Source organism: Anguilla rostrata, chromosome 6 (genome assembly GCF_018555375.3).
Source record: "Anguilla rostrata isolate EN2019 chromosome 6, ASM1855537v3, whole genome shotgun sequence".
Lineage (NCBI taxonomy): Eukaryota > Metazoa > Chordata > Actinopteri > Anguilliformes > Anguillidae > Anguilla > Anguilla rostrata.
Window position 1 is genome coordinate 24,559,594 of NC_057938.1, and position 26,780 is coordinate 24,586,373.

The 26,780-nt window shown below is 41.5% G+C and overlaps 1 protein-coding gene across 4 annotated transcripts; it reads left to right on the top strand.

The window, feature by feature from the left end:
• Positions 1 to 6,306: 6,306 nt before the first annotated feature.
• Positions 6,307 to 26,262, top strand: tmem63a (transmembrane protein 63A). 4 transcript variants are annotated; one of them, XM_064339150.1, is made up of 23 exons: positions 6,307 to 6,449; positions 8,462 to 8,631; positions 9,405 to 9,484; positions 10,138 to 10,228; positions 10,312 to 10,349; positions 10,931 to 11,073; positions 11,912 to 11,963; positions 12,453 to 12,561; positions 12,977 to 13,047; positions 16,171 to 16,251; positions 17,549 to 17,672; positions 18,183 to 18,316; positions 18,877 to 19,050; positions 19,302 to 19,455; positions 21,261 to 21,367; positions 21,536 to 21,622; positions 22,076 to 22,141; positions 22,405 to 22,567; positions 22,670 to 22,775; positions 24,952 to 25,119; positions 25,227 to 25,342; positions 25,617 to 25,673; positions 25,817 to 26,262. In XM_064339150.1, the coding sequence occupies exons 2-23, from the start codon at positions 8,470 to 8,472 to the stop codon at positions 25,976 to 25,978; spliced, it is 2,445 nt and encodes an 814-aa protein (XP_064195220.1). In that variant the 5' UTR covers positions 6,307 to 6,449; positions 8,462 to 8,469; the 3' UTR covers positions 25,979 to 26,262. The 4 variants fall into 4 exon arrangements, with proteins under 4 accessions (XP_064195220.1, XP_064195222.1, XP_064195221.1 ...); XM_064339152.1 differs by having other exon boundaries at positions 6,412 to 6,568; XM_064339151.1 differs by having other exon boundaries at positions 6,440 to 6,576.
• The last annotated feature ends 518 nt before the right edge of the window (positions 26,263 to 26,780 follow it).

Consider the following 26,780-nt stretch of genomic DNA (forward strand, 5'->3'; position numbering starts at 1 on the left):
TGAGTAGGGTGATTCCCCTTGTGTCAGGGAAAGATTCACATTTTTTCATTTCTTATTTAGCTGAACAGCAGAAACAGCAGAAGCAGGGTTTTTCCTGAATTTAAATGTCTTGGGTGGCCACCTAAGTGTTTTTTGAAGCCGCCTAAGACAGAAATCACACAAAAACACCTGTAAAACATAAATAGTCTGCATTTATTGCTAGGCGTACAATTTGGTCATGGATAATACTGCATTCCAAGTTTCAAAAGTTTTGCTTGCTTTCAAGTTTACATGCAACCTTATACACACTAAATTAACCAAGTAGAATCCACAGAAAAGAATGCAGCCATTGACAGAAATCGCCGACAACCACATGTGCCACTCAGGTGTCTGAGACATGATTTTCGACAGGAACCTTTGCATTCAACCTGTGTATTTATAGGGTAATCATCATTTTATTTATGAGGCATCTGCTGTTTTAACGTATATTTATATATCATTATGTAATGAAATTGGACATACTTTCATGAAAATATCTGAAATATGCAATAATGGTTCATACAGACATGCAATCTCTTTACAATGGAATGAATGGGAAGTAGTTCAAGATTTGGCAATTCTGTGCAAATTATGTGATGCGATTATGCGCCACTGTATTATCATTAACCTAAACTGTTTTTGGCTATATGTGCAGATTGAACTGAAAAATAAAATTCTGAAAAACCTTTTATGTTGTTACAAGGTATGCTTATAAGTAACATCACTGCCAAAAAGGGTAGTTCAAGCAGTGGTGTCACTAGGGTTGGTGACACCCATTGCGGTCGACCGTTGGTGTCACCCGATGTTGTCGAACGGGGGTGGGGATGGGGGGCAGGGGAGGTTGGGTGCTGTTGGAAGTTGTTAACGCTTGGGGGGGAGGGGTGGGGGCGCTGTTGGAAGTTGCCGACCGAGGTGTCAACCGACAGTAAACAGCATCAGAAACATTAGCTGTTTCAACCCATCGCTACACAAAACACTGCATAAAAAATGTATTGCCAGTCATTTCGGTGTCACCCCCCTCTGATGGTGTCACCCAGTGCAGTCTGCATCCCCCGCACCCCACTAGTGACACCTCTGAGTTCAAGCATTCTTTCAGTGAATGTATAAAAATTATTTAAATACATTAAGCTGACATTTGTGTGTATTCAATAAGTTAAGAGGTTAATTGTAAGTTTTGAGTGACAAAAATGAAATGCACTTCAAGACATACTACAATTTCCAAATACCACTTATCCCATAGAATGACCTCTTAGAATGTGTCAATTCTTCAGTATAGGCCATGGCATATTTCCCCACCAATTCTGACACTTACCATGTGTAATCCTTCAATACATGTTTAAATTGCTCTACTTTTTAATTCTTGCCACATGTTTCATTTTTTAATAGTCTAGCCTATGTCTTAATGTATTGTGTTGGTCTCTTGAAGACTTTACAGAACTTTGCATTCCAAATGTAGCTAACAACACATCAAGTTGACAACGGCAATAAAGTCGGGCCGAACACGGTCACTGTCATGCAAAGTCACCACCCACAATAAGCCCTATTTTGAGCCAAGAAAAACCCTGCTATGCATTGCCAAGTTTCTTTTTTAGCCCAACACCGGATTCTACTAATCATGGTCTTGATTGCAAGCAGTGAGTTAGTTGAATCAGTTGTCATAGTGCTGGGCTAAAACAAAAACCTGCATACACACTGGCCCTTCCTGGATAAGATTGGGCTGCTCTTGATACTTTTCTGGCTGGGTCAATAGAATGAGGAATCGAAGTAAATGAGGATGACACTGGTATACTGGCTTCTGCACAGAAGCTGGTTTGTGAGACAGGAAACTCTCATGGCAGATGTTGCGAGACTGGCTAGACAGGTTCCCGCCCCCCCCTCCCCCCCCCCACCACAGAAAACTACCGCGGTCTTGAAAACGTGCAGATAAAAAACAGTTCCATTTGCACCGATAACCTTAGCAAATAACAATTCTGGTGAGTTATCAGCACATCATTGAGCTAGCAAACTAGTTGTCAGTTGCACCACACATCATGAAGCATAATAAGGTCAGCTGAAACAAAATGCATTTTGGAGCTCTGCATGAATACATATAGCTCATGAAAGACATAATAATAACAATGCTTATGCCCAGTATTGATACACATATCAGTATTTCCTAATTTTTTTCACGTAGAGCATGTCTGATACACTGCACTCTCTCTCTCTCTCTCTCTCTCTCTCTTTCTCTCTCCTCCCCCCTCTCTCTCTCTCTCTCTCTCTTTACTCTGATGTATGGCTGGCTATTATGCTCTTACACAGCAAAATATGCAGTGTAAAATAAAATCTGATAAAGGAATTTTAAAAGACTCTCAACTATCGACAGATATGTAAAGAAAAGTGACAAGATGGGTTTCAGCATTCAACACTTGATGCAACACATCTCAGAAACTATTTGTTTACAAAGGGACATGGACCCTGTGATTGAATTAAATAGTTATGTTGAACTATTGAGATACTCATCTCATAGACTTATACCTGGACATCACCATTGACATTTTTGGTTTATAGCCAGTACATACAACTGTTGAATGGTCAAAGGGGTTGCAAAGGTAATGGAACTGCTTGCACCATATAGAAAACCTATTGGAATTTCACGATTTGGAAATTATCTGATTTATACTATGTTTCTTGTTTTTCTATTTTTCTTGTGTCCACGTATTCTAAATTACTCTTTAGAAATAATTCAAATGATGTCACTTGCATTTATTTGTGGATTTTAGAGACAATCCTTCTGGTATCATTGGCAAAAAAAATCTAATAGATTTTTTTTCACTGAGTCTAGTCCATTCAATCAGATTTTGAAACATCCTTTTGCTAATGCCCACATTACTCTGACCAATCACAGCGCGTATACACTTGAGGATTGTGTCGCGTAGCACCAGGACAAGCGTTTGGTTGGGAAGATGTAATGTAGATGTAATGCTGTAATGACTATCTCTTTGTTCAACGAATGAAGCCTTCAGACCTTGAACCAAAGGAAAACCAAATTTGGAGGAAAAAGCTGTAACGTATGAGCAACCTGGCTGCCTGTAAAGGCCTGCAACACAACTTACATTTAACTAGTTAGCTTGCTTACTGTAGGCCCTGTTATTATTTCATTTTTTACTCCAATAGGTAAGGAAATAAAAAATAACAATTAAGGGCCCATTTTATTGGTTTTAGGTAAAAGGTTTAATTAATGTCGCTGACACAGGCAACCTAACAAGCAACGGGCAACCTAACTTGCAAACATCAAAAACAAGCCATAAAGTTTCAAAAAACTTTATTATTATTTCATGTAATATCATCCAATTAATCAAAATATTTACAACTATTAAAACTTCATGAATCCCTTTCATAATGGCTAGACACTATAATCACCACATTGAGACTGGTGTTACAGATGTTCTCACAATGTTTTCACCCTTATCTTAAGCAGTCGCCTAGGTGAATTTGCATGATTGATTCTACAACTAGATGGTCATTCACAACATAAGGCATTTGAACAGTCTGATCCAAATGATATGATTTTTACAGCAGTTACTGTATAAGACAACTGATAATGGTAGATCCATTTTGAATCAATCACTAGTGGACAGCACTCTTTCCTCTATAATTGCATTTTAAGAATTATACAAATGAATATACTAGAAAATAATTTATTATTTTTGTAATTATTTTTGAATGGAAAAGTGCAGTCTGGTCCACAGAAAGGGTCCATTTGTGGTTTCTTGATTTGAGAAACATTTTTGTGGTCTAAGAAAGGGAAATAGCGGGCAGACAAAGCTAATGTGAGTGAGTATGCGTGCGATATATTTATTCCCCATCTTTTGCAGATCAGTTATGGCTAGTGCTCCATTCATTTATTTGAATCCACTCTTGATCTCAGCAGTTATATGAAGACAGTGGAAGTTTTCTTGCTTTTAGGCCCTTTGCTCATGTAACTGTGGATGCACTTATGTTCTCTCACATTGAATCTTGCTCTAATTAAATGTACTGAATGTAATGTATTGTAAAATAGTATCCTTCGATAAGCCGCTTAACAGCCTGGAAGAGTGCTGTAGTAGGAGTTTGCATGCAGTTATTATTAATAATACTACTACTTGTGAAGGAGTAGCATTAACTACAGAGACATGACATGAGTGTTTTCTCTAGATATTCTCATTTAAAAATGTATGTATAATAAGCTTTAATCACCATTTTCATGAACTGACAGTTGGATTAATTGCGCATAGTGTCTTGCGAGTAACTAATTTATTGGAATGTTTCCAGGTGTGTCTAATTGTGGTCGTATTTAAGATCAGCTGTGTGGATTAATAGGGGGTGATCTTTTTGCAATTAAGTTTGGGAAGTATGCTAATAAAACTTTTGCCAGCTTTTTTCTAAAGGGTCCAGATAATTTAGATGTCCTACAACTATGTTATGTCTCAGTGCCTGCATTTGAGCTCTGGTAATTTAAAAAAACCTTTGGCTGTCCAAATAATTGGCCGGCTTTGTGACACCACTACTAATACTACTATTACTAATCACCCACAGAGAAGTGGTCCAAATATGGGTCCAAAAGTTTTCTGCTTTTGGACCCATTGTTCATAAAACTCCTATGGATGCACTCAAATTGAATTTTGCGATAAAAAATGTGTCCTGAATGAATGTAATATGTTATAATGTAATGCAATGTAACATAGTACCATTCAGTAACAAAATACAGTTTTGTGTAATACATGGTGCATTAAAAGTGCTAACATTGCCCTGTCATACTATAGAAAAGACGCTGGGAATGTGTTGCTTTGACAGTGCTGTTTTTCTGTGACATACTGACAATATTGATATTGTGTTGCTATGGCATAGGAAAAGTGCTGGCATTGCCACAGCATATGGGAACCGCTGGTTTTGCGTTGGCATTGCACAATGACAGTTTCGACACACGCAAGTAATATCCAAACCAGACAACAGGGTGAATGGGAGCTACTTACTTGTGCTGTTGCTGTAATGATTCTCAGGACAGTTGAGATGCTCATAGCCGCAACTTTGCAGGCCCTCACCTGTTTTCTTAAACTGTCCAGGCATGCAGCTGTTGGAGCACTTGGATTCCGCATTCTGGTGAGTAAGAGGTAAAACTGGTTTCTGTCAGACTGGAGTCTCATGATGCTGTGATTCCATTCTTTTTTTTAGCTTAGAACACTTAGCACCATCTGCTGGACCTTACACTAAATCCCAAACAGAGCTTAATGTTCCAACCCCAACCGTTAAACCCAGGGATGCCAAACTGAAATCCTGCAGGGCCACAGTTCCCTGAAGTGTTTCACATATTTCACCAATTAAGGGCTTAATTTGAAAATTATTGATTGGCTAAGTAGACTACAGACCATGCTCCTGATGCTTACATTGGCTGCTAACTGATAAGTGCATAAGAAAAATGACAGCTAAAGTGAGGCATTACCTGAAGATTACATTTGCATTTCACCAAGCCATGACAAGAAATCCAATGAAAGTGCTCCCTTGCCCACTTGGCTGAAGATAGGAAGTACTGGTAATGCGTACCTGTGATGGGTACCTTGCACTTCTAAACCAAACCCTGTGTGCATGTGTCCCTGGTACACATTCCCAAACAGCATCCTACGCACATGCAGCACACTCCAGAGCAACACCCTCTGTGTATTTAACACCCTTACACACTCCCAAACAACAGTATGTGTACGTAGCCCCGTACAGACAACTCTGAGATCACTGTGCAATTATGTATCCTGAACTTTAAGCTGCCGGGGTAGCTCATAGCACCAAACCTGTTACTCAAAGGCAGTGATAACTTGCATATTTTCACTTCCTGTTCTCAGCCCATTTTTGCTTTCAAATTCAATGTTAGTTTATCAGTGGTTACAATGATACGACAACATGATTAAGGATCAGTCAAGTCAATAAAACAACACTTGTAATTGCATGGAATGTTGGTAGTTTACAAATTATTCATACAAATAGCAAACAAATTAACAAATGTATCAAATGATCCATTAATTACTTCATTAATAGAAAGCTTCAGTTAGAATACAGCACATGGATACTGAAGATTCTTCATCGATTTGTGCAAACAAATGTGAATCTATTTCTATAAGAATGGCTTCTTACGAATCATTTAGACGCATCTCACGTTTGTGTTTTCAAAAATATGCTTCCACTCTTTGCATTCAAAGAAAAATGCTTTCATATCATATCACCAGCACTGGTAAATCGCATCACGGCCGTCCACGTCAACGTTCCTGCCTGTGGCAACAACAGCGCTGCTTGTGCCTGTTTTGCCGCTGTCATAACAGCGCATGTGCGGATATGTACCTTAACTTCTAAGCACTATTGTTAGTTCTGTCCCGAGCAGTGACTTCTACCAAACTGAATTGAAGCGGAATCTGATAACGGTCAAAGTGAGTGGACTACATGTATACGGGTATGGGCGTACATGTTATTCTCACTATGACGAAGTTAGCTTGCCAGCTGCCTATTTCTTGTTAATTCACTTATCAAAGTACGACAGAGCCTAAAGGTTAGTAGGTGAGTCTGGGGTGGAGATCTGGTGTTTTTTTGTTTTGTTTTTTAGCTGACCAGCTAGCTAACTTTAACTAGCCAACACACTAATGCAGAAAACATGTACTTCAAGATAGGCTAAGCAAAATTTACGAACAAAACAAAAGGACTGTTTGTATTCATGTGTGATTTATGACTTGTCTGAAAATACGTCTGTTTTTAACGACGCTTAACACAGACTACAACACCCAACTTTGGTGACAGCTGTTAGATAGCGGGTTTGGTCGTTAGTCGCGGAGCTCTAGCTCTAACTTGCAATAGTAAAAACACCTGGGATAAACTACTGAGACGAGACTAGTTCAAGTCGTGTTATGTCATGGAATGTTTTTTAGATAAGCTAGTCAGCTAGCTGTGTTCGATGTGACTATGCGGAACTCCTTAAGGGAACGTAAAGTAGTCTAATTCCAACGTATTGTCAGGACGTGAAGGCAGATTTAGCTAGATTACAGACACACCTTCTAGTTAAAGTTGTCAGCAAACATTAGCTCATCCAGCAGAGGATTGCAGAACTATGTGGTTTTGGGAAGATCACCCTTGCCTGTATGTGTACATTTCATGAGAGATAAACTTGTTACTTGTGATTTCAAAAGCAGTACAGAGTAACGCTGTGTATCCATAGACGCCGGCTCAGCTTGTATTTGCTGTAGGTTTCACCCTCAAAGTTTTTGATCTAACGTCTGCTAGTCCATGGAGGCTGTAACGGTAAATCAATGAACAGTGGGAGTAATTTTTTTAGGATCTGCGCAGAAAACAAAGGCCATTTAAAAAGCCTGTGCTTTGGCAGTTTGACTTCCTATTTAAGACTCATTATTGTTCATGGTCAACACTTTTCTTGTGACAATGATCAGGTGACCACAAAAACAAACAAAAAAAAGTTTTTGTATGGTGGATAATCTATAAATCTTTTTGTGATTGTTCTTTTTCTGATAATAGTAGCCTATTTTTTTAAAACCGTGCTTGCCTTGTTTTGATAATGAAAGTGTAATTATTTGTATTAGGTTAAAAATGTATCTCTTTGACAATGGCAGCCATGGTGATCTTCCACAGACCTTCCATTTTACCATACCCAAAATGCAAGTCATGGAGTTGCAACCGTCAGGAACAGTGCCTTTTTGAGTTCCTGTTTACATGGCAGAAACAGAAAGCTCCCTCTTTGCAACTGGTCATTGTGGACATTTCTGTTGTAAAGACTTTTTGATGTCACTTTGTTTAAAGCAAAGGTGCAGTTTGTTATAGCAGGCATTTTCATGGCCTGAATTTTGAAATGGCAGATTTATGAAAGTTACTGCAACTTATACACAGTTGACAGAAAAAAAGGAAAGTTAACTAATTACTCTCCTTAACAAGTTAGATGAGCTGCTTGTCATCTTTAACTCTTGACACAAGATTTGACATGTTGAATCTCAGACCACAGCAGCTGTTACCAAATGTCCTAAAATGGGTAGTTCACATTGAAAAAAGTTTTAAATCTACCTTGCTGGTTGATGACATTTTTTATCTGAACCAGACTTAAGGCTCTGACCAGTGAACAGGCACGTTTGCCCAAGCTCACCTAAAGGATTGAGATGAAAGACTAGTGAAGACCTTCAAATTTGATATAAAGAATCACAAACGCACAGATTTAAATGCTTCATGTTGTGGACATGCACAACTAGTGATCTTTTACTGTAACCCCCCTGTAGGTCAACCATGATGATTTCAAATAGCATAGACCAATGAATTAGGCAGTGTCCTAGTGTACTACATGACTTGACCTGCTGTTAAGTGTTGTTATCTGGGCTGCTTTCCAGGTAATATCTTTGTGGCGGAACTGTTGTTTGTTGGGTGCTCCATATGTTTTTTATGTCTTTAGGAGTGCCTATGGGCTCGCCGTGGTGGGAGCGGTTCTCTCTGCTGGCGGACAATGGCACTGCAGGCAACGACACGGGCAGCTGCTTCAGCGCGACTGAGAGCACTGTGCTACGCGGGGTCAACTTCGGCGGTGTGCCGGTCGTACTGCTGCTGGATTTCATTGTTTTCATGGTGAGTCGGTGTGTGTGTGTGTGTGTGTGTGTGTGTGTGTGTGTGTGTGTGTGTGAGTGAGAGAGGGTCTGTCATGAATGCTTTGCTACAAATGGGTTATGGCAGGTTTCTGGCATTTCACACCAAGTTGGTACATTTACCCTGTTAATAACCCACTGAGCAGGGAGTGCTGCCTGGTACAATTGTGAGACCTTTTTTGTACCACGGCCAGTCTTACACACACTCATTAAGTTTCCTGCCCTATTTGTTTCATTTATCAGATTCCAAATAGAACACTGATTACACAGTCGGGTAGCCATAGTCCATAGACTGATTAAAAAATCACAGTTTAGGGAAGATATTTAGTAAGCTGCAGGCTCACAGTACAGTACCCTGTGCTTCTTTCACAACTGTATTCACTATAGCTGGTTTTCCGGAAAACATAGTGCATAGTATTGTGATTATTAATGTTTGATAGACAGAAAGGAGGCACATTAACTGCAGTGGACCCCCTTGGCCACGCCCTTATTTTATGCACTGATACTGTTGCGCCTAACTTCATAAATGTGCTTGCTGAAGACTGTACTTGAAGTTAAGAGACAAAAAAAAACTGCAGATAAAATGAGTAACTAAAAGATTATTTGTGATTTTTAAAAAAATGTATCTTATTGATTAATTAAATATAAAAATATGCAAATGAAAATGATTAAAAATACATTTATAATGTTCACTTATTTGAAACTTTATTATGGGTACTTGCAGTATATTGAAATGTGATTGGTCGCCCTCTGCAGGTGCTGCTTGGACTCTTTGCGATCATCAGGAGGAAGCTGTGGGACTATGGACGCCTAGCGTTAGTTGCCGAGGGCAGCGGGTCAGTCTGGCTCAGGATCACGTCACGTGATCAGTCACGTGTAAAACTATATTTGTGAAGCACATTTCAGGTCACAGAGTTCAAAGGGCTGAACAGAAACACAATTAAACAGTACACATAAAACAATACACGTAATAAAACAATGCATTTAAAAAGAGAGCCAAAGAACAGTAAAAAAAAAAAAAAAACAATCCATATTAAGAACTAAGAGTAAAAAGAAAATAAATGAATTAATTCATAAAATTAGTAAGGTCTCACATCGTTCACGTTGGAAAGGCCTCACGTAAGATCGGTCGTTTGGGAAGGGTCTCGATGTCTCAGTATAGTGACCTTATTATCACTCTATCCCATTATAATTTCTTTTTTTTTTTTTGTGGCGCATTGAACTTTTATCTGTTCTGTGTCGCTTTACAGGAGGGCTGTCCAACCCTGCTGCTACAGACCTGCACTCTGCTGGTTTTAGTTGTTATTCTGAGTCTAATTGATCAGTTAAAGCAGCTCACTTCTCCAGGTTTCTCAGGCTGAACCAGTTGCTGGTTGTAACACGGGGAAAAAAGCAGCAGATTCTGTGGTCCAGGGCTGTGTCGTAAAGTAAGGATGATGTCACAGTGTACCCGTTGCCGTTGTCATGGTGACCTTTTTGACGACCCCAGGTTCGGCGAGACGTCACATCGCCGCTATGGCCGCCTGTCCTCCCGCATGTCCAGCGTTGAAGAGCAGGACCTAGAGATGGCGAGGGAGCAGGTGAGGTCCTCCATCACTCTGTCCTTTTGCCTAACGCCTCCGATGCATTTCTGGTACTGAACACCGCCGTTTCTTTCCCTCAGGGATTCTGCTCCTGGCTGCCTTTCGTTGTCCGTATGAGGTAAGGTCTGACCCTGCCGGTATCCCCCACCCTTTTGGGGGAGTGGCTCCCTGCCCTCTGGAAAAATATGGGCCATGTCCCAATCAGAATGTATCCACTGAGACAAAATGAAGAAAATTCTGCTCTGGTTGCCGGATTCCCCTCGCAAATGACTTTTTAGGGGCTTTTGCGTTGAACTCCGGCATACCCTGAAGTGCAATAATTTGCAATATATCAGTGATGTCAGACCATTGAGTACATGATTGTGGCCACAGGTCGGATACAGAATTTATATCAGTGTGAGACTGCTGCACTTCACACTCAGTTCACTATTCCAGAAACTGCATTGGCCCCAAAGCAGAACACTCATGACTGTTCACATTATCGTGCATTTCAGTGCATGTGCGTGACTGTCGGGCTTAACTGGGAGGAAGATTTTGTTGATTGGTTTTGCAATTGTAATTGAATTTGCACTCATTTTATTTAGCCTCTTCTCCTTCGTGCGATGATTTAGAGCCGCCCTGTTTCTGAGCTTTATGCTGCTGCCTCTATTTGAAGCTCAAAGGTCTCTCTCAACCATGTGACACGTTTCCTCTGCACAGCGAGGAGACGATCAAGGAGCGGTGCGGCAGCGACGCTGTGCATTACCTGTCCTTCCAGCGCCACCTCATCGCTCTGCTCACCATCATCTGCGTGACGTCCGTGGCCATCATACTGCCCGTCAACCTGTCGGGCGATCTGTTGGGTAAGTCTCCCCGCTCTGCCCTCACAGACCTCGGAATACAATGAGTGCAGCACCACCAGCACCCTCTAAATACACTGGGCACAGCACCAACAGCGCCCTCTAAATACACTGAGCATAGCACCCTCTAAATACACTGAGTACAGCACCACCCTCACCCTCTAAATACACTGAGTACAGCACCCTCTAAATACAATGTGTACAGCACCACCAGCCCACTCTGAATACACTGAGTACAGAACCACCAGAACCGTCTAAATACACTGAGTACAGCACCGCCAGAACCCTCTAAATACACTGAGTACAGCACCGCCAGAACCCTCTAAATACACTGGCAACAGCACCCTCTAAATACACTGAGTACAGCACCACCCTCACCCTCTAAATACACTGAGTACAGCACCACCTACCCTCTAAATACACTGAGTACAGCACCCTCTAAATACAATGTGTACAGCACCACCAGCCCACTCTGAATACACTGAGTACAGAACCACCAGAACCGTCTAAATACAATGAGCACAGCACCACCAGCACCCTCTAAATACACTGAGTACAGCACCACCAGCACCCTCTAAATACACTGAGTACAGCACCACCAGCACCCTCTAAATACACTGAGTACAGCACCACCAGCACCCTCTAAATACAAATGAGTACAGCACTACATAACAGCATTCTGCACAACACTGCATTATAACGCCATTGTACATTGTCTCAATCCAGCACTGCTGCTGCAGAATCATAAATTCACCACTGTATACTGCACTCCAAGCATGGTGCTCTCAGTTTGACATTCCTGTATTTTTGGTTGAAGTATGATAAAATCTTCATTTTCCAGGTAATGATCCTTACAGTTTTGGAAGAACCACCATTGGCAATCTTCAGAAGGAGTAAGTGTCAGTAGACTGTATGGTTTATTGCAGTGTTTCCAGATGGTTTTGTGTTGTGTAGTGGTGCAATTGTAGTGGTTTAAGGGAATTATAGTTATGCCTATGGGAAGTTGAATTTATGGTTAAGGGAAGTTGACATTTTAACCGTGGCATCACTCTGCAATGATATGACCACAACAGTACAATGCTCTGTTGCTCAGGAAATGTTCTAGTGCATAGAAATGTGTTGCTTGGTGCAAAATTGTGGCTTTGCCTTACTAAAATACATCTAATTGCCATCTGCAATTGGACTCAGTGAAGTCATGTTCTGTGAAGTATATATAATTTTATATAGAAACTGGCCTGTGGAAAAAAACATTGTGCTAAAATAAAAACATCAATGAAATTATGTAATTGGAACAGCTTCTAAATGCAGTGATAACTGTTATCCTTTGTTCTGATGTTGTCAATGTGTAGTGATGTTGTACTGACGCGTTTCATACATTTCAGCGACGACCTGCTGTGGCTGCACACAGTGTTTGCAGTTCTCTACTTGATTCTAACGGTGGTAGTGCTGCGATGGCACACCTCCAAAATTAAGGCTATCCGGACAGACATGGTGAGTCTTTCGCCTCACGCCCTGCTGTCCCCCTCTTCCCCATTAAAGGGATATTTCACTTTGGTATAACAGAAATAATTTTGTGGAGCTTACCTCATTGCATTTGCATAGCGTAATAGTGCATAGTACTAGCAACATAAGCTGTCCCTGCTGACCATTAACAGCATCGTAGTTCCTCCCGGGTGTCTGTCTTCCAATTCACTCCCATTCATTTCCAGGACCTCACTGAAATTAATAGTTTTAAAGCACAAACTAACTACGGAGGATAATAGGTCAGCAGGGACAGCTGATGTTGCTAGTATCCGCACTAAGCAAATATAATAGAGCAGGCTGCACAAAATTACTAAATTCTCTGGCCAAGCTGTGCATGCTGGAAGGTGTTGTCATACATCCTGCATTGCTGCCATCTCTACAGGACAGGAGAACTCTCTTTGTGTGCTCCATTCCTAAAAACACCAGTGAGGAGCGTATAAAGACACATTTCAGGTAAGTTCTTTTCAGACTACATGATTCAGAAGTTCTGCAAACACCACAAACCACTTTTAGTAAGGGGCGCTCAGTGGATAGTTTATGGAACAGGATGGTGGATTATATCACTGGGGCATCTGGCTGTAGTGGTTTTATCTTTTCATTCATCTGTAGAATTAAAAAAAGAAGCCCATTGAGATGTACAAGAACTGGAGACAGCTTCCATTTACCAGCTACATTGATTCCTATGGGAGCTGCTCATTTGGTGCATGAAGCCTGTTCATGGAGCCTGCCATTTTTGACTACTTAAACGCTAAGGATCACGCTAAACCGTTAAAATGCAGAGCAATGGCAGGAGTCGTGGGGGCGAGCTCTGAGAATTGACTGCCGAAGTTCTGTGGAATTGACAGCCGAAGCTTCCAGGAAGCTAGCTAGCTTCAGGATTTTTTGGAAGAAAACAAGCGACTCATTGTGACAAGGGCATGTCTAATGTGAGTTCTAGCATTTTTTGAAGTTAAAATAATAAGGCAGTCAAGGTTTTTAAAGAAGTATTTAGCCACACTTGATTCTAACATTAAAGTTGAAGTTAAATTATTCCCTCTGAAGGCTTAAAGAGAAATTTAATGGCAAGGGTAGAAATATAGTTTTGAAGCTTTTAAATGTAAGATCACAAGGCAGTACCGGAGTTTTGTGTCGTTCGGAGGTCTAGGTAATGTCACGTGTGCTCTGCTCTGTGTAGCCCACCTGTTTGTTTTGGCAGCGCTGTGAACGCACAACAGGAGGCAGGGCAGACAGCTGTTCTAGTTATGACACAAGTATACAGTTTGAAACATTGCCCATATTACATTGACCTAAAACAGCCATACGTCGGAAGTCCGGCGTAGTTTCCAGAGAACTTTAAGCCATGGACATGTGGTTGGTAATGTAATAATTTGATTGCAGGCATATGTTGATTGCAGGCAAATGTAAACAGGTGCTTTCTGAAGCTGTACATTATCTTGCTATGTTTCCTTTAGCTAATGGTACACTGATCCCAAACAAAATAGCCTACATTAAAAGCTAAAATAACAGCTAATATCATTCTCTTGGCTTGGACAAAGCTACCTGCTTGAAGCCTGCTTGGTGCATGAAGGAAAGCAAAAGATTTAATCAATATTAACTTTTATTTTTTATCCATGTGGAAACATCTGCTTTATAGTATTGGCTATATATATATATATGAACAATGTGTAGTAATAAAACAAAGGTTTCCTCCTAAATGCAATGTTGGCTCATTTTCATTATTTACAGGAAAATGTACATATATTGGTAAAGACAATCTTTCTATACAATTTTTTGTACTGCAATGTTGTTATCCTGAACACTGAGTCTAGCAAAACCTAAGCAGTACAAGGTGTAAATTATTTAAAACGATATCAATGCCTAGTGCTGATAAATGTGAACGTATGATGTTGACGGTCATGACATTATTAACCCAGATGTGGGCATAAAAATTGGCTCAAAGCTAACGTGAGGGAGTTGGCTACCCTATTTTGGAAACAAATTGGCAGCTTAATATAATTAGTATGTGCAACCTGTCACAGCTAATAACTTTTATTATCATGAAATAAATGCAAAGAGATTGCAGACTCACCAAAAACAACACAAAAACATTCTGACCCTTCAAAAATAAGTTAGTACAGCTGAACAGGACGGCATTGTCACTATATCCAATAAACTGCAACAAACTAGCATGAAAAGAACTGAAAATAGCGGTATTCTACAAACCTTTTTGCTTTCACAAACGATTGAGAAATATTTTTAAATAATTCTTGCAAAACAAATGTATAAAAGCCTGTGCTGAAATTGGCTTGCTTTCCCCCTTGGCCAAATATTTTCAATGGCCAGTAACACACAGTTAACTAACACGAAGACATTTGCTTCTTGGCCCCAGTGGCTTACTGAACTGCAATGCCTAGAGTAACCACTAGAGTTTGCGAGCTTCACGGAGAATGGCTATCCCTGGTCCTGTGATCAAGCCGACAGTACTGCTCTACAAGTTATTTAAATATCCAACAACCCCTATGGTAGCTTTTGTATTTCTAATAAAAAAACAGCAGTCTGTTGGAATTTACATACAACCTTTTTTTTTTTGTTAGGACAGTGAACTTTTAATTCATGCATTACGTACATGAGCATGACTCAGAACTTCCAAGAGTATTACAGACTTCACATGTGATTTATAGATATGCTTGAGCATAAATCTTTCACATTTAAAGTTTTCAAGTCTTATTGAACAAATGGGTATTGCAGATATTGGAGTTTCTTTGTCAATTAGCAAACAGTCAGCACTCCAGAGTAGGTATGGTATGGGACTATAATTGATATAAACTGTGTGTCTCGGTAAAAAGTATGAACATACCAGAAACAACAGAGCTTGTCCCCCGTCGAAAAAGGGTTCAGTACAGTCTTTAGAAATGCCTTACTTCTGAAAATGCCTTACTATTGAAAATGCTGCGGATTGTTTTGTTTTGTTTTGTTTGTTTGTTTAAAAGCAGGACAAATATTTGCATTTATTTCTGAATAGGCTGCACAGTTATTGTTTAATAGCAGGCCACAATGTTTACATTTACTTCAATAAGCTGCACATTATTCTGTTGGAAAAATGTTTATATTTTCTTCTGAATTCCGTTATTTTGTTAAAACTAGTTATTGGCGTGGGTAAAATGGTAAGACTTTTACATAATTTGCAATATAACATGTTTTAGAAACAGATGTTTTCTGATTGGTATAAATATTCAAGTCTTTGAGGTATGTTTTAATACTGTTCTAGTGATTTAATTAATTAACAAGATAATGTTGTATATTGTGCAAATGTTGACCAAGATAATCATATGATTAAATTTTAATATCCGCACATGCCTACCCTGGAGTAACCCCGGTAGTTGGGGCTAACCGTGGTTGCTAACATAAGGAAATGAAGACTGCCTGTGGTTGAAATATTCAGTCCTGTTCCTGGGGGAAACACCCTGTTACAGCATACTCGCCATTTCCTTTTTTTCTGATGTTGATCTGGAGCACTTCCGGTTAACCCAAGTGAATGTGGAAATCTGAGTTATTTCTCTGCGTAAGTAAATGGGCCTTTCTTTCCCTCCTCGGCAGCGAGGCATACCCTACCTGTCACGTGTCTGAAGTGCACCTGTGCTACGATGTGGCCAAGCTGATCAACCTGGAAAAGCAAAGGTATGGAGCCAGCCTGTGCGTGTGGACATATATACTTCTGCCTCATAACCTGAGAATAAAAGACCAGGAAATAATGAAAAAGGATGCGAGAAGAGAGGGTAAAATACTCAGTTTAACGTTATGTTGAAACAAGTTGGCCCAAAATGGTGTTGTTTACGTTTACATTTAGTCTTGAACACATTCAGAGCTAGCTTGCTTTTGATTACCCAGTCCAATATCAATTTCAGTTCCAAGTATAGAATGTAACTAATCCACACTGGATGATGATGTATACACTGTGGAATCATCACCAAACATACTGTAGCTAAACTTGCTTCCCTCAAAACAAGCCGCATATCATTGGTAAAAATAGACTAGAGTAAGGGGCTGAAGCAACTTCCCTGGGGGACACCATACTGTGCCTTCCCCACAGGAGAAAAAAACTACCAGTAAACTACACAGTTTGTGTTCTATTAGATACATAATACCTCATCCAGTTAAGGGCAGAAAGACTGGAATCATAAGCAGCTCCACTTTCATTAGGAGCATCTCATAGTCTATTAAATTACATGTATTAAATGCATGTAATGACTGCAGTGCAGTGTTATGTGTTTTTTAATCATCAAAATAAAATATAAAATAAATGAAAAGCTGCACGAAAATCAAGTAGGACAGCACCTACAATCCTTTTTTTTGTCGATATCACTCAATCACTGATCAGTCATCTGCATTAAAGCTGAGCATGTGCGGTGAGCCTCCTTGTAAGCATGCTGAAAATCAGAATTAAGCTTTTTGATAGAAAAGTAATATGAAATCTAATTCTAACTCCATTCTTTCCATTGGCTTACTAAACACAGGAAATGTGCTGGTTGGGCAACTGTTAACTCCTGTAAACGTGTCCTTCTTGTTTTTGGGTAATGGCAGATTTCCAAGCCAGGGGGCATACACCCTCCTTCAAACTCAGATTTAAAATATGGCATATAGGCAATGCAATAGATGCAGCAACCAATTTTAATAGTTTCCCTTCGAAGGTTATCCAATCCTGATGTGGCTTTTCACTGTTCACGCCAGTAAGACGTTTTTCTACCCTTTCCTCATTTACAGGCTGAAAGTCCAATTTACAATCTATTTTTCATGAGATGAGTTTTGATTAAATGTTTTCGAATGTTGCTGTCTGATACTCTAATTCCATCTCTTAGTTTCCCAGAAAATGTTCATTAAAATAGTTAGCAATAGCATGGGGTTTTGTATGTACTGTACTAATTCTATGTGAGTGTGTCACAGGTAATAAGGTGCAAGGTGATTTGTGTCCTGACAGGAAGCGCGCTGAGAAAAACCTGCTGTACTACCAGAAGATTCTGGCACAACAGGGTGAGAGGGAAGTGATCAATCCCCGGCCCTGTGGGCAGCTCTGCTGCTGCGCAACCTGTGGCTGCGAGAGGGTGAGCTGGTCTCTGCTCTGCTGTGTGGGCTGGGGTGAGAGACCGAGTGTGTGTGGGTGTGCGTGTTCATGTGCGTGTGTGGGTGTGGGTGTGTATGTGTGTTCTTTCTATGTGAGGTGGTGCGTAATGTGTGTTGTCCCTGTGTGAAGTGGTGCGTAATGTGTGTTGTCGCGTGTGAGTGTGTGGCTGCTGTGAGGGTGTGTGTACTGTGTGTCTCCTGTGTGAGGTGGTGTGTAATGTGTGTTCTCTGGCTGTGTGTGAGGTGGTGTGTAACGTGTGTTCACTGTGTGAGGTGGTGTGTAATGTGTGTTCTCGCTGTGTGAGGTGGTGTGTAATGTGTGTTCTCGCTGTGTGAGGTGGTGTGTAACGTGTGTTCACTGTGTGAGGTGGTGTGTAATATGTGTTCTCGCTGTGTGAGGTGGTGTGTAACGTGTGTTCACTGTGTGAGGTGGTGTGTAACGTGTGTTCACTGTGTGAGGTGGTGTGTAATATGTGTTCTCGCTGTGTGAGGTGGATGCCATTGACTTCTACAGCGAACAGGAGGCCGCGTTCCTGGAGGCGGTGAAGAGGGAGAGGGAGCAGGTGCCGCAGCAGCCGCTGGGCCTGGCCTTCATCACTCTTAACACTGAAGCCACGGCTGCTTAGTGCGTATCTCCCGGCCTTCGCTTGCTAATCCTGAGAGCCTGCGCCAGGGGTGTCCAATCTTATCCGGAAAGGGCAGGTGTGGGTGCAGGTTTTTGTTCCTGCCGAGCACTAGGACACCCGATTCTACTTGATTGAAGACCATGATTAGTTAATTAGTACAATCAGGTGTCATAATGCTGGGCTGAAACAAACACCTGCACCCACACCGGCCTTTTTCGGATAAGATTGGACACCCTTGCCCTACACCCTCTATCTCTACTGTGCTAGGAAAGGGAATTCACTCCATGAGATGCTTTCTTGCAATCTGATTTGGTCTTTTATGTTTTAGCCTGCATTCATGTTAGCGGTCAGTTGAAGAATTGGCTTGACTTGCCTCCCTCAGTTGGAGCCCCGCATACAGGAGATCATGATTTTTCAGAAATAGGAACTGAGAATGTGAAGTTCTGGTCTTCAAGAGACCAGCACAATGCATTGAGGCTATAAAAAGTGTAACAATCATGTGTGTGTCTGTTAATGACAAGTATGCATTGTCAATGACCTATGTTGTCTGTGTTGGCAGTATCCTGAAGGACTTCAATGCCCTGAATTGTGCGAGTGGGTCTGAAGGCATGTCCAATGGGGGTGCGGTTCGATGTGGGTGTGGCCGGGAGCCCCAGCCCTCCTCTGAGAGCCGGGCCCTGAGAGTGGCCCACTGGAGAGTCAGCTATGCCCCCCACCCCAGCAACATATACTGGTCAGTCTCCCCACTACCACTGCACACAACGTGTATTGGTCACCTGTGGCCAACATTCCAGTAGAACATTTTTAGGTGTGGATGTACAGTCAAACAGTGTAGTAGAAGTGTTGTCAGGTAATTAAATGTGGGAAATCTATAGTACATATAGTGTCTTTCTCACGTCCAGATTCACACCCCATGTGTAGATCTATAGTATTGTGTCGGTTGTGTTGACTTTGTTGTCATATCCTGTTCTCTTGCTCTCTTAGGGAGAACCTGACCTTGCAGGGCGTTCGCTGGTGGCTTCGCTGTTTTCTGCTCAACTTCTTCCTCTTCTTCCTCCTGTTTTTCCTTACCACCCCCTCCATCATCATCAGCACCATGGATAAGTTCAATGTCACCAAGCCAATCTACTACCTCAATGTGAGTTTGACAACACTGTACTAAAGACCAACTTCCCTCAGTGTTCTTGTGATGTCGCTATGCTGAGCCATACAAGTGTGCATGCATGTCATTGTCCTTGTGTGATGCAATGTTTCTCTGTCATGGCATATTTTTGTGTGATGCAATGTCTCTGTCTATGACATCAAACCTCTGTCTAATGCAGTGTCTGTCTAATTCCAATTCCAAAAACTGGCGGGAATACTTTATTGGCAGGAAATACTTAATACAGTAAATATTGCCAAATCCTGTAGTAGTAAAGAAAACAGTATCAACAACAGTATTATAATAATAGTATTATTATGATGCAGTGTCTCTGTCTCTATGATATCTCTGTGATAGTGTCTTTGTATCTGTGATATCTCTGTGATGCAGTGTCTCTGTCACCATATCTATAATGCAGTGTCTCTTTCTCTATGATTTTTTTGTAATGTAGTATATGTGTCTCTATGATATCTCTTTGCAATGTGGCATCTTCAGGGCCAGTCTTTGTCTACAAGAAGAAAAAAAATCCAGCCCTTGTGATTGGCTAATTATTTGGGGCGCGTCATCATTGGACATGCAGTTGGCCTATATGGGCTGTTGTGCTTGTCACAGTCACTGGCCACCAAATCCCCATTAATCCCTATGGAACTGACCTGGGTCTTTAACAAGCAGCTGAGTGTACCACTGTTAGTAACTTTATGGCCTTGTATCCTCTGACTACGGCTCATTGAATGACGATTTGGAATGATGCATGAACGATTATTGAGAATGTATTTTCCTGCAGTTCATTAGCCGTACAATTACGCACAGCTCAGTGATCACGCAGGGTTCTTGATACGAATGATCGATCAGTTATATGATCACATCTAGTTCTGATACTGTAATAAACCATGATTAGCCTATTGCACTTTACATTATGGCCCTGACTGCTCTGTGTGCTCGAGCTCTCTTTAAACTGCCAGGATGCCTATTCTGTTCAAGCCTGTGGTTTAAAGCCTTGCTTTTACTAGGCCCAGTGACATGTTGATAAACATAACAACAAAAGACAGCTGAATATTCGATTGTTGTCTGACATTCATTTTGGTCGTTGTCGCTCTGAACCCCAAAATGACAGTATGCAATAACGGTACAGTAGTGCAATATCACCATAGCTAACTACTTTCTATTGTATGTCCAAAAATACATAAAAAGCACCACTTAATATACTTTCATATTAGCTAGCTATTAGGAATTGAAACAACAGTTTGAAAGCTGTCTCAGCTGGAATACACTCACTACTCTTTGGGATGTAGTGTGTCTGTCTCTGATGTATTTTTGTGATGTAGTATCTTTGTCTCTGATATCTCTTTGTGATGTAGTGTCTTTGTCTTTATGTGACCGCTTCTCTCTGTGGGATGTAGTGTCCATGTCTCGTGTGGTGTAATTTCTCTGTTTGCATGAGGCATCTCCTCTCTGTGGAACTCAATGTGCCTATGCCTTTTCCCTTCAAGCCTAGCTATATTTATAGGTTTATCAACAGTTCCCAGAGATCTGCTAGCCCTTGGGCAGAAGTAATAGCATGTGCAGTGGCCCTTTATCAGGAAATCTCAATGAAATATGTTGAAAAAGTGTGCTGCCTCTGTTGTTGGAAGGAATATTATGAGACACCGGGTGATGCATCATGGTGACCTTATCCCTGGATCTTAGAGAGTATCTCTATGATGCTGATGGACAGTGTATCTCGGTTGATATGTGACCGTGCCTCTTTCTGTGTCCCCGCGTGCTGTCTCTTGGTGACGATACAGTATGCCTTTCTGTTGCAGAGTGCGGTGATCAGCCAGTTCTTCCCCACATTGCTGCTGTGGTCATTCTCCGCTCTTCTACCCACGGTGGTGTACTACTCCACGCTAGGGGAGTCTCACTGGACCAGGTAAGTCACCCACATTACAGTACTGTGACTAACATTACGACTCTGACTCTCTTTGGACCAGTTAAGTCACAGTACCCATGACTAACTAACTGTGGCTCTCGCTGGACTAGGCGACTCTGTTAGCTTCGACTATGATGTGTGTAAAGTATATGTTGGACTCTGTTTTAGGTCAAGTGAGAACAAGACTATGATGTACAAACTCTACATCTTCCTCCTTTTCATGGTGTTGATATTGCCCTCATTGGGGCTTACCAGGTAAATAGAAACCACGACCATCAACTCCACCCTTCACAAGGCAAATAATGAGCACACTCATCAACTGCACCCGTCATACGACAAATAAAGACCATATTTAACAACCACACCCAGGAATCACACCATTTTCCGGCTGAACACTCAGCACACCTAACAGCCAGTCAGTTTGCCAGTTAAATACTGACCACGCCCCCAATCTCATAAATAATATATGAGCTCATCCCTTCAGTAATCCTTTACCCCTTCCTGCTTCAGACCATTGCTCCCTGGCCCCACCCAAACAAACATACCCATACTTTTACAATGTTTTTACAATCTTGTAACATCAGATGAAGTGCTTGCTGAAGTGATTGTATCTATAGAAAATCATGGGAATGAATGTGCTGGTGAAGAGTTAACAGGAATAAAAACAGAATTACATGAGAGTCTAACCCATGAACTTGTCTCCCTCAGTTTGGACGTCTTCTTCCGATGGCTGTTCGACACTAAGTTTTTGTCTCAGGGGACGCTTAGGTTTGAGTAAGTCATCCCTCTGCAGGACTACCTGCCACCAAATCCAGTTTTGTCAATCTGTATTCACAGTCTCTCTGTCTGAAGTTCAAATTCAAAAGTGCTTTATTGGCAATATGTAAAGTTTACACATATTAAAAATGAAATATAATGAAATAATCAATATACGTGCATATGTATCATTATTATTGTCATTATCCTTTCAGTTTCCAGCACTCTCTTCTCTCTCTATCTATCTCTCACTGTCTCTCCCCCTCCCTCTCTCTCTGCAGGTGTGTGTTCCTGCCGGATCAGGGAGCGTTCTTTGTGAACTACGTCATCGCGGCGGCGCTGGTCGGGTCGGGGATGGAGCTGCTGCGCTTGCCCGGGCTGCTGCTGTACACCGTGCGCATGGCGCTGGCCACCTCTGCCGCCGAGAGGAAGTACATCAAGCAGGTGAGGCCCCGCCCCCTGTCCCACCCCCTCTCCCTCCCGCCCCGCCCCCTCAGTCTCTTCCACTGTCTGGCGGCTGTCGCTCACCCACCTGTCCCTCCTCAGAATCAGGCGTACGAGTTTGAATATGGGGCCATGTACGGCTGGACCCTGTGTGTCTTCACCGTCATCATGGCCTACAGCATCACCTGTCCTGTTATTGTGCCTTTTGGTAAGTGATCCATTACACGTGAACACACACACAATCGATCCACATGCACACATCTGTCAATCAATCAGTCAATCAGTTTTATTATTTAAATGGCGTGCCACACACCAAAGTGTACCAAGGTGATGAACTTTTTGAAATTGCATTGTAAATCCAAAGGCAAGGTGTGTTTCAGTCAGTACATTTAAAGAGCGCACACACAACCTCATTTAACAGGCTCGCACACACACGCACATGCGGACATGCTCTCGTTCACAAACCTTTAAAGGGATACTTCACTTTGGTATGACACAAGTAATTTTGTGGAGCTTACCTCATTGTATTTGCATAGCATGAATGCTAGCAACATCAGCTGTCCCTTCTGACCATCAATGGCATCACTGTTCCTCCCAGTTGTCCGGCTCCCCATTCATTCCCATTCAATTTGCCAAAAGTAATGGTTTTAAAGTACGAACTAACTACGGAGGATAGTAAATTGTTAAAAGAAAGTACTAACATCATACCGTCTCTTTATATATATATATATATATTTGATGTGTTTTTTTACGTTTTATGGCCTTATAAAAGAAAAGAAAATCCATAAAAAGTTTTATTTTAACTACGCAATGTATCCTTGCGCACAATAACATATATCCTTAGAAGCGTGCATTACAAAAATCAAACATCTTGCTGTATTTATACGCAGTAGCCAATCTGAAAATAGTTCCTCTATTTATAGCTAAACTGAAAACAGCTTATCAGCTCAAAAAACAGACATTATCTCCCTTTTATCAGTTTATTATCCTCTGTAGTTACTGTAGTTTGTGCTTTAAAACTATTCATTTTGGCAAGGCCCCAAAAATGAATGGGAGTGAATGTTTAAATGTGAATTGTTTTATCAAAAATCTAAAATTGTGAATTACAGAGCCAAATCTAGAAAAAAATATGTCTTTGTCGAACATTATGGAGGGCACTGTATGACAGCTGTAACTATAAATAAAATATTTAATGATAAGTACCATGGCAGGCACGATATTCTCGTGACTTTTGATTAGTTGCGTTATTGAATGGCTAAAGTATTGCAGAATACTTTTACTGAAATAGGCTATGCTAATTTTGCCGAACACTGTCAAGTTTTTTTGTTAGTTGGCTAACGCTGATGAATTTTCACCTGACTGTCTGACCATCACTGTTCAATCAAGATCCGGTATGATGCACAATAGACTACAAGGTTCAGGATTCGATGGTTGGGTTTTGAAGTTGCAAATCAGGGCTGGGGGTTGAGTACTTAAATTAATAATAAAATTAACAAGCAAGCTAGTGTCCTAGTGTCCTAGAACAGTAGTAGCCATATTTGAGGAAAAAAAAAAAACTGGTTGCATGCTACATTTTCAAACAAGCAACCAGATTTCATAAAACAAGCCCAAAACGGCAACCCTCGACATTCTCATTTTTTTCAAGTGACTTCGGGGGGAAAACACCAAAAATCACATATCAGCAGACACGGCAGCTTTAGTAGCTTATGTTGGTCAGCGCTGTAGCTATGCACCGTTCCACACATAGCGGAACACCTACATAGTTTAGCCTGTATTTAGTGAGTATTGCTGGACATCTTGTTATTGCTTCATACCATGTTTAGGGTTGCTATTTTCTATTTAATTATCACTTGTCCCTTGTCAGTGTCACATTGGGAATGTAAGAATGAGTTTGGAAATATTACCGTCTCTTAAAAACCTTGTAGACACGTTGACTTTTCTTTAACCAAAAATTGCGTAATTATTATTTTTTTTTGCCATCCCCAAGTTTTTCCTGAAATGACGACTTGCTTTCTTCAGATAGCAAGATATGTTGCATTGAGCTAGCAATGATTGTTGTACAAGGAAGGTTGGCCACAATGGCTGGCACTGTGGGAATTATATTTGTTGGCATGTTATTTTTATTTTTTTAAATTCTCTCACATACTGTGCAGGTGTCAACCAGTATCAACTAGTGAGAGGGGTGGGTGCTGAACTGACTCAATCTGACTAATGTGACTAGGATTTAACAAAAAAAGAAAAACATTTCCCTAGTCGTCCTGAAGCCGCCCCGGAGATGGTTTCTGATCGTCCCCAGGATGGCGGGACACCATTAGTCTCGAGCCCTGCCTGCAGGTGAGACTACCTCAGTGATGTTAACCCCTAACACACCTTCCCTCCGCCAGGCCTCCTGTACGCCATACTCAAGCACCTGGTGGACAAGCACAACCTCTACTTCGCCTACCTGCCCACTCGCCTGGACAGGCAGGTGCACCTGGGCGCCGTCAACCAGGCCATGGCCGCGCCCATCATCTGCCTGCTCTGGCTCTACTTCTTCTCCGTCATCCGCACAGGTGGGCACCTGTCAGTGGCCCTCCTCGGTCACGTGACCGTCTTTGCTTCTTGCTATTGGCTGTGCAGGTCAGAGTCTGACGGGTTTACTTCCTGTGTTGTGTGACAGGGTTCATGGCGGGCACTTCCCTCTTCACCTTAATAGTTCTTTGCGTGACCATCTTCATCTGCATCTGCTACAACTGCTTCGGACACTTCAAGTACCTGAGTCCCCACAACTACAACGTGAGTGTGCTGAACTCTGCTTTGTTTCTGACCGCAAAATCAGGGTTTGACTACTGACCTTACCCGTGTGTGTGTGACAGAGAGAGAGCATGTGTATAGATGTTCTTATAGACGTCCATGTGTATGTGTGTAAGCATGGATCCTTTCGATCTACTCTCTCTATGGTACTCTGACCCCTGTGTTTGTGAACATATATCTTCTCGGTCTTCTCTCTCTATGGTACTCCGGTGCTGCTCCGGTGTATTCCTTTGACCTGTCGTCTGGGTGACTCTAGGTTAAGGAAGACGGTGATGATCTTGGGGAAGAAACATCAGTGGAACCCTCAGGTTCGGTGAGTAAGAGTCAATTTCACTCTGTGTGTGCTCTGTGGACTCTCTGTGATTGCACATGCCCAGTGGTCTCTTCCTAATTGGAAATGCTCAGTGCTCTGTCTGTTAGCACACGCTCAGTCTGCCCGAACAAATCTGTTGGCAGGTGTACCTACCCAGAGTTCTGCAGTCCTCGTTCCCATTGGCTCCCTCTCCTGCAAGGCAACAGGAGCAGTCATACGGGGCGCTGGAGGATAACCCCCTACCCTTCACGTTTGAAGGCGACGAAGCTAGTCTGGTCTCACCCAGCTTGGAACAGCCAGAATAAGCCATAGCATTAAGTTCATTGAGTCAGATGCCAATAGTTGTTACTTAGTCTTCTGATTTAGGTTGTGGTCGGCACGACCACAAAATTGCGTTTCTCTATACTGCATATGTGGGCCACAGTGAGTCCCCTTTGCTGTACCTGGAACCGCACTGTCACCCCTTGCTAGCCTGACCCCTCTTGTGATCTCGCACTGTGTGTGCTCCATCCTCCGAGGTTGACTCTGGAGCCACACATGAGTCCCCCTGTGTGGGTGGGGACTCGACCCCTTCCCCCCCCCCCCATGAGTCCCCTGGCCAGTGATTTGTATATCAGTGGCCTCTCTACTGTAAGAATAAAGCAAAAATATATAAAAATACAAAAGAAGGGTGGACTATCCACTCTATTTTATAGAAGAAAAAAAGTACATAATGAAACAGAAGTTCCACAAAAATGTGTTCAGATGCACTGTGCAGTTCAACTAACATGGTAGGGTTGTAGCCATTAATAGCTTTTTAGAGAACATAACATTTTAGAGAATTAACAAAAAAAACAAGAGAACCAAAGCACAGCCATTACAATGTCCCAAACAGCCTTGTTGTGAAATATGGAAGAAATATTTTTGTAAAGGGGATCTGGACGCTATTGTTCCTAGAGAAACCTGTATTTTCTGTCCTTTGCATTATGTTATTTCAGTCTAGAACCGTGCATCTGCCATTGTTCAAATCAGGTAAAGTAACATGTATTGCTTTTAAAACCAAATGATTGTTTATAAAACTGTTGTATTATACTGTATATATTGAAAATCATTGTTCAAGATTTTTCA